The sequence below is a fragment of the Schistocerca piceifrons genome, chromosome 2, assembly GCF_021461385.2.
Source record: "Schistocerca piceifrons isolate TAMUIC-IGC-003096 chromosome 2, iqSchPice1.1, whole genome shotgun sequence".
Classification (NCBI taxonomy): domain Eukaryota; kingdom Metazoa; phylum Arthropoda; class Insecta; order Orthoptera; family Acrididae; genus Schistocerca; species Schistocerca piceifrons.
The window spans coordinates 33,995,464-34,008,242 of record NC_060139.1 but is presented as its reverse complement, the minus strand read 5'-3'; the positions used below and the strand labels follow the sequence as shown (position 1 = coordinate 34,008,242).

At 42.1% G+C, this 12,779-nt stretch overlaps 1 protein-coding gene across 1 annotated transcript in view; it reads right to left on the bottom strand.

Moving 5' to 3' along the window:
• The window catches only part of LOC124774968 (E3 ubiquitin-protein ligase SMURF1), a 167,819-nt gene that overhangs the window by 132,741 nt on the left and 22,299 nt on the right, over nt 1-12,779 (bottom strand). Inside the window, exon 4 of the mRNA XM_047249693.1 lies at nt 7,704-7,837. Within this exon, the coding sequence (XP_047105649.1) occupies nt 7,704-7,837 (134 nt within the window). The remainder of the gene's footprint in view (nt 1-7,703; nt 7,838-12,779) is intronic.

The following is a 12,779-nucleotide window of genomic DNA, read 5'->3' as shown; positions in this document are numbered from 1 at the left end:
AGAAGATGCTGTGATATGCAAATGATTAGCTTTTCAGAGAATTCACACAAGATTGGCGCTGGTGGTGACACCTACAACGTGCTGACATGAGGAAAGTTTCCAAGCGATTTCTCATACACAAACAGCAGTCGACCGGCGTTGCCTGGTGAAACGTCGTTGAGATGCATCGTGTAAGGAGGAGAAATGCGTACCATCACGTTTCCGACTTTGATAAAGGTCGGATTGTAGTCTATCATGATTGCGGTTTATCGCATCACGACATTGCTGCTTGCATTGGTCGAGATCCAATGACTGTTAGCAGAATATGGAATCGGTGGATTCAGGAGCGTAATACGGAACGCCGTGCTGGATCCCAACGGCCTCGTATCACTAACAGTCGAGATGACAGGCATCTTATCCGCATGGCTGTAACGGAATCGTGCAGCCATGTCTCGATCCCTGAGTCAACAGATGGGGACGCTTGCAAGACAACAACCATCTGCACAAACAGTTCGACGACATTTGCAGCAGCATGGACTATCAGCTTGGAGACCATGGCTGCGGTTACCCTTGACGCTGTATCACAGACAGGAGCGCCTGCGATGGTGTACTCAACGACGAACCTGGGTGCACGAATGGCAAAACGTCATTTTTTCGGATGAATCCAGGTTCTGTTTACAGCATCATGATGGTCGCATCCATGTTTGGCGACACTGCGGTGAATGCACATTGGAAGCGTGTATTCGTCATCGCCATACTGGCGTTTCACCCGGCGTGATGGTATGGGGTGCCATTGGTTACACGACTCAGTCACCTACCTCTTGTTCGCATTGACGGCACTTTGAACAGTGGACGTTACATTTCAGATGTGTTACGACTCGTGGCTTTACCCTCCATTCGATCCCTGGGAAACCCTACATTTCAGCAGGATAATGCACGACCGCAAGTTGCAGGTCCTGTACAGGCCTTTCTGGATACAGAAAATGTTCGACTGCTGCCCTGACCAGCACATTCTCCAGATCTCTCACCAACTGAAAATGTCTGGTCAATGCTGGCCGAGCAACTGGCTCGTCACAATATGCCAGTCACTAATCTCAATGAACTGTGGTATCGTGTTGAAGCTGCATGGGCAGCTGTACCTGTACACGTCATCCAAGCTCTGTTTGACTCAATGCCCAGACATATCAAGGACATTATTACGGCCAGAGGTGTTTGTTCTGTGTACTGATTTCTCAGGATCTATGCACCCAAATTGCGTGAAAATGTAATCACATGTCTGTTCTGGTATAATATATTTGTCCAATGAATACCCGTTTATTATCGGCATTTCTTCTTGGCGTAGCAATTTTAATGGCCAGTAGTGTATTTACTTGAAAACCCCCCCCCATCCAAAAAGTTTTGAGAATTGCAGAGAATAATGTTTGGTTACTATGTTAGCAGTCAGTGCAAACACACTGGGCAATATTTTTCTATGTGAAGTGTTAAAAATTTTTCAACATTCTGCATATTTTGCATCACTGAATTTCTAGTGTACAACACGCAAATTGGCAACATCATTCCCAGTGATATTCTGTTTATAAAAAAATGAGTGACAACGTGCACATAAACATTCTGCGTAGAGTTGTGTGTTTGGTTTGAAATTTTTGTTAGATACAGTACTGAAGGAGTGCGATGTGTGGCCTATGAAAAAAGACAAGAATGTGATGTTTAAGAAAAATGAAAAACACTTCACAGTTGTTGGAAATATGCAGAAATATCTTGGACCTCAAGTAACTGTATTAGCATCACACCCAGTGTGCAGAAATTACTACACTCACAACAAGAAGACATTTAGTGACAACCCACCTGAACGATCACAATCACCTGAATGTGAAACTAAAGAAAACATTGCAGATGTTTGTATTCCGGGGTGTTAAGTTGTTGATGCACTGAATGACAGCATTTCTGTTGAAGCTCCTGTTAAACATCTACGAAAGGTCGGAAGCACAAGAAGAAAACAGTTTGCAAGAAGAGAAGTGGAAGAAATCGAAACAAGTTTTACAAAAGCAACATCTTAAACTTTGTAAAGTATATAATGTAGATGCACTTGGTGCAGAACCTGAAGACAGAGGTATGTGCACGAAATGTGATGTGTGGTTTCAAAACCTAAATACTGCTATCTCAGCAGCTACCTATACTGAGAAGGTACAGTTACTGACACTGATACCATGTAGCTACTCTAAGCAACAGATACATAAGCAGTGTCACAGGAAAGATGACAGACCTGATGCTTTTGGGTATATGTCAAGAGCTGAAAGATAAATGTTAGTTGCAGGAGTGTGCAACGTATCCTGGTGCTGAAGTGATGACTGTTGAAGCATTACACCTTCAGGACACTGACAATGATGTAATCTATTCGTTGTAGGAAGGAAGATTAGGTTTGGTTTTGTTTTGCTTTAGGGTGCAAAAAGCAACCGGGGTCATACATGCCAAATCAAAACTACAGAATACGAAGACAGAGAGGAGTTAAAAAACGACTACACGTCAGTCCCAATTGACGTAAGGGAAGACAGCTAAAAACAGGGGCGTGGCGAAAGGACTACAAAAGACACCATACAGGAACGGAGGACCAAAACTAAAAATTAAATGGCCTTCACCATATTGCTTTTGTGAATGAAAAGTAAAACACAGTCGACAGTCCGTGCATCATTTGCTAAAACGACCGATAATTTAGACGACAAACCCGGCAGGAGCACCAAGAGGAGGTCGTCCAAGCCGCTGGGAGAGGCTTAATACACTGAAGGGAGGACCATTGGCAATGCCAAAGGGACACTACCTCCTGACAGACAGCAACACAGAGATCATCGAAGGGAATATAGGAACTAGTGGGTTGAGCTACGAGGACTGCAGCCTTGGCAGCAGCCTCATTTCCTGGCAGACCAACATGACCAGGAACCCACATAAACATCACAGTGGCTCCACAAAGAGCGAGCAAGTGACAGTTTTCCTGGACCCGCTGCACTAACGGATGGGCAATGTACAGCACACAAAGACTTTGAAGGGCACTGAGTGATTCTGAGCAGAGGACACAACTGAAAAGTCTGTGTCACCAGATGTACTCCGTGGCCTGAATAGGGCGAACAGCCTAGCTGTAAATACTGAGCAGTGTGCCAGAAGCCGATATCAAAAGACACGGGTGCCAATGATGAAGACACACCAGCACCCACAGTCATTCTGAGAGCCATCAATGTATACAAAGGTACTATCACAAAGTTCCATGGAAAGGTCGTGAAACTGAAGGCGATAGGGTGAGGCTGGAGTAGTGTCCTTAGGAAGCGAATGAAGGGCAACGTTAACATGGGCCACTTCACGAAGCCAAGGTGGTGAAGAGTTCACACCCACTGGGAAAGTTGCAGGTAGTGTGAAGCTGCTAAGCCGCCATAGCATGTGCTGAAAGCAGACTCCAGGAGGCATCAGAGAAGAGGGACATGCCCCACACTGGCGATCAAAGGAATCATCGACGGAGGCACAGGATGGGTGGCCACGCATGGCGGACAAACGGCATACATATCTGCTGAGGAGAAAGTCACGGTGGTAAGACAGTGGTAGTTCGGCAGCTTCAGCATCCGGACTCTTAACCGAGCTAGTGTAAAAGGCGCCAGTGGCCAAATGGATGGCACGATGGTGGATAGTGTTGAGACAATGCAAGAGGGATGGACATGCAGACGCATCAACTAAGCACCGATAGTCAAGTTTCGAACGGACAAGAGACCCGTACAAACGGAGGAGGATGGTTCGATCTGCACCCCAGGAAGTACCATTGAGGACACACAGGACATTGAGGAACCGCATACAGCGGGCTGCCAGGTAAGACACATGGGAGAACCAAGAGAGCTTCCTATCAAGCATAAGCCCCAGGAATTTTGTAGTTTTGATTAATGGAAGGGCAACAGGCCCAAAATGTAAAGGTGGTGAGAGAAACCATTTGCGCTGCCAGAAATTCATACAGACAGTTTTGTCAGTGGAAAAATTAAAGCCAATGCTGATGCTCCAGGAGTAAAGATGATCAAGACATCACTGAAGATGCTCTTTAGTGAGACAGGTCTGTGGAGGACTGCAATAGATGACAAAATCGTCAACAAAAAGGGAGCCAGAGATGCTCAGCGGGAGACAGGCCATTATAGGGTTAATGGCGATAGCAAAGAGGTCGACGCTCGGGACGGAACCCTGAGGCACACTGGTTTCCTGGATAAAGCTGTCCAGGCAAAACAGAACCCACACACACCTTGAAAACTTGGTCTTTTAAAAATTCCTGAAGGAAACAGGGCAGGCAGCTATGGAATCCCCACATGTAAAGAGTACGGAGGATACCAGTTCTCCAGCAGCTGTCACAGGCCTACTCCAAATCGAAAATCACCCCCACAGTCTGGGATTTCCGCAAAAAACCATTCAAAACATGGGTGGACAAAGTAATGAGATGGTCAACTGCAGAATGCCGTGCTTGAAATCCACACTGTGCATTTGTTAGTAAATTGTGAGACTTGAGCCATCATACCAGCTGGACATGAATCATATGTTCTATCACCTTGCAAATGCAGTTGGTGAGAGAGATGGGGTGGTAGCAAGAAGGAAGGTTTTCGTCCTTGCCAGGCTTAGGTATGGGTATCACAGTAGCTTCACGCCAAAGTCCGGGAAATGCGCCCTCTACCCATATGCAGTTGTACATGTAAAGGAAAAACTGCTTGCTTACAAGAGAAAGGTGCTGCAACATCTGAATGGGGACAGCATCTGGCCCTGGGAGATCTTTATGAACTGAGAGCATGATCTAGCTCCCTCATAGTAAAGGCAAGATTGTAGCACTCCTGAATCGGAGAGAAGGGATGGGTATTGCCTGCGCTTCCTTTGCTTGTTTCTGATGGAGGAAGGCAGGGTGATAGTGGGAAGAGCTCAAAATTTCCACAAAATGGCAGCTCAAAATGTTGGAGATAGCACAGGGTCCACGATGACATCATCAGCAACTGTCAGGCCAGAAACTGGCAAATGGATCTTGGTCCCAGAGAGCCACCGGAAGTTGGTCCACACAACAGGGAAAGGTGTGGAACTATTTACAGAACTAGTGAATGAAATACAGCTAGTTTTTTTGCTATTCCGAAGAACATGACAACACTTTGCATGCATCTTTTTATAATGAACGCAGTTCGTCATCGTAGGATGATGGTTAAAAATGCAGACAGCACGTATCTGCTTGAGAATTGCGGCACAACATGCCTCAGTCCACCAAGGGACTGGGAAATGGTGTGGTAAAGAGGAAGTGCAAGGAATGGAATGTTCTGCAGCAGTAAGGATAACGTTTGTGAGATATTTCACCTAGTCATCACAACTGGGGAAATCTTGTTCTTTGAAGGTCACCAGGGAGGAGTACAGCCACCAGTCAGCCTTAGTAAGCTGTCATTTGGGTGTGCACGCAGGTGGGGTAGGAGTCAGCAAATGGATAGCACATGGGAAATGATTGGTCCAGTTGGTGTCAGCAAGAACGGACTACTCAAGACGTTGGGCAAGCTCGGCAGTGCAGGATAGATCCAAATGTGAACAGGTGTGCAAGGAGTCTGAAAGAAAAGTGGATGCTCCAGTGTTACGACAGAAGAGGTTGCGTTGATTAACATGATTAGCCAAGAGGGCACCTCTCTGACAGGTTCTCTGAGAACCCCAAAGGGGATGATGCACATTTAAGTCACTACGAAGCAGAAATAGGGGAGGTAGCTGCCCAATAAGCTAAAGGAAGTTTATCCTGATGACATCAAATAATGGAGGGACATAAACTGAACAGAGGGAAAACATCAGGTGGGGTAGGAACTGCTGCTCGGCTATACAAGTTCAATGAGAAGCAGATGGAAAAAAATGAACTCTTTTCAACAATGCAGTGTTGATAGTTAGATTGTAGGCAATTTTAATTCATGGAAAGTTGTGAAGAAGTAAAATCATGACAGAAGACAATAAATTGGTTCAAATGGCTCTGAGCACTATGGGACTTAACTTCTGAGGTCATCAGTCCCCTAGAAATTAGAACTACTTAAACCTAACTAACCTAAGGATATCACACACATCCATGCCCGAGGCAGGATTCGAACCTGCGACCGTCGCAGTCGCACGGTTCCAAACTGTAGCGCATAGAACCGCTCGGCCACCACGGCCGGCCAGAAGACAATAGTCATTTGCAAAATAATATCATAAAAAGACAACTGGGTATATATATAGTACATCTCATTTTATTATAAAATGCTTTCGAACAAAATTACGAATTTTTTTCAACTCACTTATAATGTTGCAAAGTAATTATTTCAATTCTGAAGTGCCAGTTTTGTATGACATTTACTTACAATCATCTATCAATTTAAATATTTAAATGTCTATGATTTTTTTTTTTACCTTGGGACTACAGCTAGGTCTACCGAAAAAATTATTGCACACTCTGATTGTACATTCAATAAGTACAATGATCAACTAATGTGTCATGACATTTTTTTGAACATTTATGATAAATAACCAAAAAATTTCAAATTCTTTCATTTTATACATAAATATTCTAACAGTTTAAGAATTTAAAGCATTAATGTCATAGCTGACAGCAGTCCTTCCACTTTCTCATTTCTCAAGTAAGTTAACATCCTGGAACTACTCATATTTTCAAAACTTAATTTTGAAGTTCACAAAAAGTCACAAATTTTCATACTTTATGTTACAAAAATGGAAAAAGCTCAGAACTGTGTATGTATTAATCATGTCTCACAGCACTGGGAACAAAGTATTTACTGAAAATAAATTCAGTTCTTCACTTTTGGTTTCTTTATTACATTTTTTTTACAATTTTCCCTTTCCTTATAACATTTTCACAAATACTCTCATTTAAAGAGGTCTGCAACGTTTTAACAAATTATCAGAAAAATCAAAATATAGTAGTTTTGGAGAGGAATAATGTGGAACTTCAACACACATTTTTTTCAGCATACTTTGAAATAGTGATGTGACACATTCACTCTTGACCTGTACAATTTGAGATGAAATCGCCAACTCCAAGCAGTGGGCTAGAGTATGTGGAACTACACTAAAAAGTGAAACCAATTTGATCAAAAGGAGAAGAGATAATTTTTTTTTATTCACATATTATCATCATTATAGGCTACACAAAAAGGTGAAACTGTAACTTGCTTTCTTGACAAGATTATTGAAAAACTTTCAAGGTGAGTTTAAGCAACAGGCCTGAATATTACCTAGTACAAAATACGTTGTTCTATCTCCGCAATAGGTCTACCTACAAATCAAACATTGGCAATGCACAAGTTGATAGTGTGACCAATGAAATATTTCCTCACACCCCCCTTCTAACATTTTAAGCAAATATATTTTTTGCAAAAAGATGGTTCCTTTTTTTTAATGCTCAATAATCAAGCATAAATCTGTTGCAAAAATGTATAGGCTTATAGAACAGATGGACAAAAAGCCAGTTTAAGGAATAGAACTGGAATCTGACATAAGAAAATCACATACCTAAATCAGTGCAGCAATGTGGGAATCTGAACCCTTACTTTTTGGTAAGAGTTTCAAGACACTGTGCCATCTCGTTCAATCACATACATGCAAGATCAATGCATAAAGTTTGCATAAAGTTTACTTGGTAACGAAGACATGTCAAAAATTAAAGATATCGACAACTGTTATGTTAAAATTCATCAGTTTCTGTTACTTACAGCCAGTGTCTTTCAGCCTCTGAATTGTATTTGATACAATTCTCACACCACCTAGGAATCCAGCTCCTTGTTTTTTGTGAATTTTTCTGTGGTTCCATACACTTATAGTAATACCATCATCCTTTCCAATATACCTGGAGCACCAATAATTAAATTATTAATGATATAAACAGAAATTATAAGGTCATTTTTTTTTCAAGAAGAAGAACCAAACGAGTACCAACTACTGAGAGTAATATAATAAAGATCCTAACTATAAATTAACTTAATGAACAAATCAATAAAAGAAGTAACATTATACAGCTACAGCACTTCAAATATCTTTAAAAGAAATTAAGAAAAGCAGAGGAAAGAAAAATCAATTTTAACTATAAATACAATTAAGACACAGGAATTAAAAAAAAGGAAATCATACAAAACAATGTAGTGGGGTCACAAGGGAGTGGGGGTAAACAGTGGCTGCAATGTTTATATTTTATTACAATGTGGAACTAACAAGCACCTGCATTTTAAACACGTCATATGTGCACTGCACCACAATGATTCACTAAAGGCATCACCACAACTTGAGATGCAGAAGAAGAAAAAGAAAATCATTCCACAAACAGGTAAGAAACACATGCTGCATCACAAATGATAATGTCAAGTTCTCTTGTATGTCCCTTGCTCTGACAACCTACAGCTAACCTTAAACAGGGTGTTCCAGGAGGAATTATCAATATTCAAAGATATGACAGGAACGATCATTTCAAGCAAGAAAGAATAATAAACTTGGGCTCTAAATGCATACCTTGCGAGTTATGAGCACTACTACATCTTCAATACTATAAAACAACTATCTTCAACTGGTTGTTCTTCGCTTTCCATATTCTATGAGGCGGTAGTATGGATCAAAACAAGAAAAAACTGCCTGCTAAACATGGACTTTTTAATCCATACCTTAAGAGCTATGGGCACTTTTTTTATTTTCACTACTATGAAACATCTCTTCTGCTAAACAAGTCTTTCTCCCAAAATATGGAAAGCATATGAATGGCCACAGACGAACTGTGGCCAAGAAACAACTGGACCACCCTGTTGCTTAACACACCGCCCAAAACGACGTCCTTCATTTCAATGACTGCTTCACAGACTGTCATCTGGATCCTTCCCACGAACACCAGCTTTTCTGATTTGCGCAGGTGGGAACTCTCTGCAATATATCCTACGTTCCTGAAACCCTCCTGGCCTCAACTGTCATTAGTCATTGTTCTTACCCATCTAGCCCCTTTCCTCTTTCCATTCGAGCACTACACAGTCCTCTTTTCCACCAATGTACTCAGTCCTTTTATTTCTCTCCATTTCCACAACCCCCCCCCCCCCCCCCCCTCTCCCCTGCCCACCATCTAACATCCCAACTGCACTTAACTGCTCTACTCTCCACCTCATCCCTGTATGCTCCCAGCAGCACTTTACTATTCCCCATACCTACCCTGCTATCTCTCCCCCTCCCCACCCCAACCTCCTCCTCACGCCCCAACCAGTTGACCTTCCATAGTGCGCTGCTACTCGTAGTCTGGCTAGAGCTGACAGAAGTTGTGGTCGTGTGTGTGTGTGTGTGTGGGGGGGGGGGGGGGGGGGGGGGCTTCCTTTTCATTATATTGTTAGATGTAGATTGATAATATAAACAAAACCCAGGCCAAATTTGCAACTACAAAATGTTCTCTTTTTCCGAAAAACATGCAAATAAAAGGGAAACCTTCAACTGATAGCTTACAATAGGCACTAATTTACTTATTTATGATATAATATTGCCTTAATTAACTGTTGTTAAGCAATTATACACTTATCTTTATGAGAGCTCTGAGTGCACATGACTTGTGAACCACCTGGGCCTCAGAAGATGAAGCTATCTTGCTTTCACAATGTCTTTCTAACATTGCTACTGCACCACTATGTTGCTGGGTACATACTAGTGTACAGTATACTGTACAATGCTTGTGAGTATTACCCATTTGGGCTCCACATCTTCATTCTCAGACATTAATATTTGATGCTGACTACTTATATACTCTGCAATTTGTATCCTGTCACTTTTGCTAAAAAAAATTTCCTTTTTTAACACCCCTTGTAAACCTGTGATTATTGATGCTATCAAAGCCTTATGAGCCACGTTTCCTCTTCTAAGACCTTGCCCTCATGTGTTAGTTCTTTAACTGCCCATTTGAATTAACTTTCAAACACCACTTTCAGAACAATGTCACAAAGCTCCTGACACCATCTCACAAAGCTCTTTCCCTGGCACCAGATTATAATTGGATTAATTGCCCAATCTATAGCTGCCAAGTTGAAGTCTTCCCCCTATTATAATAGTATGAACAGAAAACTTATTTGTGACATTCTTCAAGTTGTCTCTGGAGTACTACAGCTTCTGATGAAGGTATTCTATAGAAGTACCCACGTACCATGTTTGACCCACCTTTGTTCCATACCTTTATCTAAACTGTTTTCCATTTGCAATACTTTCCTACATGTAACTGCCGATGCCTAACCCACAGTTACTACAACCTGGTTAACTATACAAGTTTGGCGCATGCACGGAATAACGCTGCACGCTATATATTGCGGAATGGAGGGTGTCTTCGTCAGTCTTCGATGGTTCACCTGAGGATGGCTGGCAGTTGTCCAGTCGAAATATGGTGGATGGAAGCTAACGACGACCGGCTGCAAGCCCGAAATCTTTTTGAATATTTAGTTCGCCGGGAAAATTTTAAATTTCACATTATACAAGTTTTATACAAGCTTCTGCTCCTAGTATATTATGCCTGATACCTTCAGAGTGTATTCTAGTTTACCTAATTCTATAAATGGGTTATTCCATGTGAAGCAATCACTGGGTCCTGGTTTGCCCATCTTAAATTCTGTTGAAACTTGTTCAGAATGTGCCTAAGTGAGCTGCATGAACTTTTGCCAAGTTCCAGTTCCATCCATAACCTGGTGTAGCTGCTACAGCAGTTTTTACAGAGGTACTGGAAACATGATCATTTGTTAATGCATTGTCTCCCTGCTTGCCTGAAAGTTAGAGAATTTTCCTAAACATGTATTCATTATATTATCAGCTTCTGGAGTTATCAAACATACCAAATTTTGTATATATTTGATAACAAACATCTTAAAATTCACAACATCGAAAACATCACATTTCAGAAGTGTATCAGACATCCGTATTTTCATTTTGGTGTCACTTTAGTTAAGAAGCAGAAATCTGGCTTAAATTTTCAGCACTTTTAAATAGTGTTTTATTAATTTAATGACCATAAAGAATTATGTTCCTGTTTCCTTTATAAAACATGTTTGCAGCAGCACTGTTTCAAGTTTCACTGTTGTCCTGAAGTCTACTAACCAATGAATTCAGGGTTTTAAGAAAGGTTATTGTCCTATATGTGTAGCGACTTTAAACTCACCTTTAAACTCACTATAATTACAACAGCGGTGAATTTCTGATGTGCTGATAAAAGAAGATCATTTAAATCCCTGACGCCTTGAAAATGTTAACAATTCTGCATAGTAGCAGATAGGCACACTTACAATTAAAGCTTTCAGGCCAGTAAGGCCTTCGTCAACAATAGACAATAAAAAACACACACACACACACACACACACACACACACAAATCACCTGCAGTCTCAGGCAAGTGAAACCACACTGCAAGCAGCAGCACCAGTGCAGGATGAGAGTGGTGACTGGGTGGGGGTAAGGAGGAGGCTGGGGCAGGGAGGGGGAGGGATAGTATGATGGGGGTGGCAGACAGTAAAGTGCTGCACATTAGACGGAGGGCAGAGGAGCGATGGGGAGGGGGGGAGGGAAGGTAGTGTAAAACGAGAGAAATAAAAAGACTGGGTTTGACGGTGGAATGAAGGCTATGCAGTACTGGAATGAGAATGTGTTCTATCCCAGTTCGCACCCACTAATTCCATCATCCAGTCTCATCTGCCGTCCCCCTTCTTCGCACTTACCCACCCTCAGACCTGCTACCCACAGTAATACACTTTTTTTTTTTTACTCTCTACTTTGCACTCATCCAGCCTCTTTCCTGTTCCCTTTCCAGCACTACACATCCGTCATTTCACCATCGCACCCAGTCTTTATTTCTCTCCTTTTACACTCCCCCCCCCCCCCCCCCCCCCACCCACCCACCGCTCCTCTCCTCTCCTCTGCCCTCCGTCTAACATGCAGCACTTTATTGTCCGCCACCCGCACCGTACTATCCCCCCCCCCCCCCTGACCCAGCCTCCTCCTTACCCCCGCCCAGTCTTTACTCCTATCATGCACTGATGCTGCTGCTCGCAGTGTGGTTAGACTGCAGTTGTGTGTGCAAGATGCATTTGTGTGTGTGTGTGTGTGTGTGTGTGTGTGTGTGTGTGTGTGTGTGTGTGTGTGAGAGAGAGAGAGAGAGAGAGAGAGAGAGAGAGAGAGAGAGAGAGATCGATCTATTGTTGACAAAGGCCTTAATAGCCAAAAGCTTTAATTGTAAGTGTCTTTTTGTTGTGCCTATTTGCGACTCAGTCTCTTGGTGAGTAGCAACTTTCCTTTTCATAATAATGTTACATTCCATCCAAGATTTTCCATTGTTTTATTTTAACAATTCTATCTGTCATTTACTGTGATCAAGCTCTGTAAAGAGCTAAAACTGGGTTTCTACATGCAAGAGAAGTATCACCACAACAAGTGGCATGACAGCTGACATGGTAGTGGCACCATGTGCCACTGTTTCCACACACACACCTGTCAACATTCTGTGGCACTGTTTTATCAGTATATCGTCAGCAAGGATTATTCATACAGACATTGGTGTTGTCATTCAGATTATGGCATTACTACTGAGCAAAGAATCCAATAAGAAGAAAATGACGCATAAATGTTGGATTTGGAAGTGGATTTAATGCATAAATAACAGAGTGGCATCAAACAGACTTATAATAGATGTAGCAATCATACATCAATACCTATTCGTGAATTGCTTTCAAATAGCAAACATCGATTTTGAATACTTTTGGAGTTGTGACTCAAGCTGCCCCCCCCCCCCCTCCCTCTTCT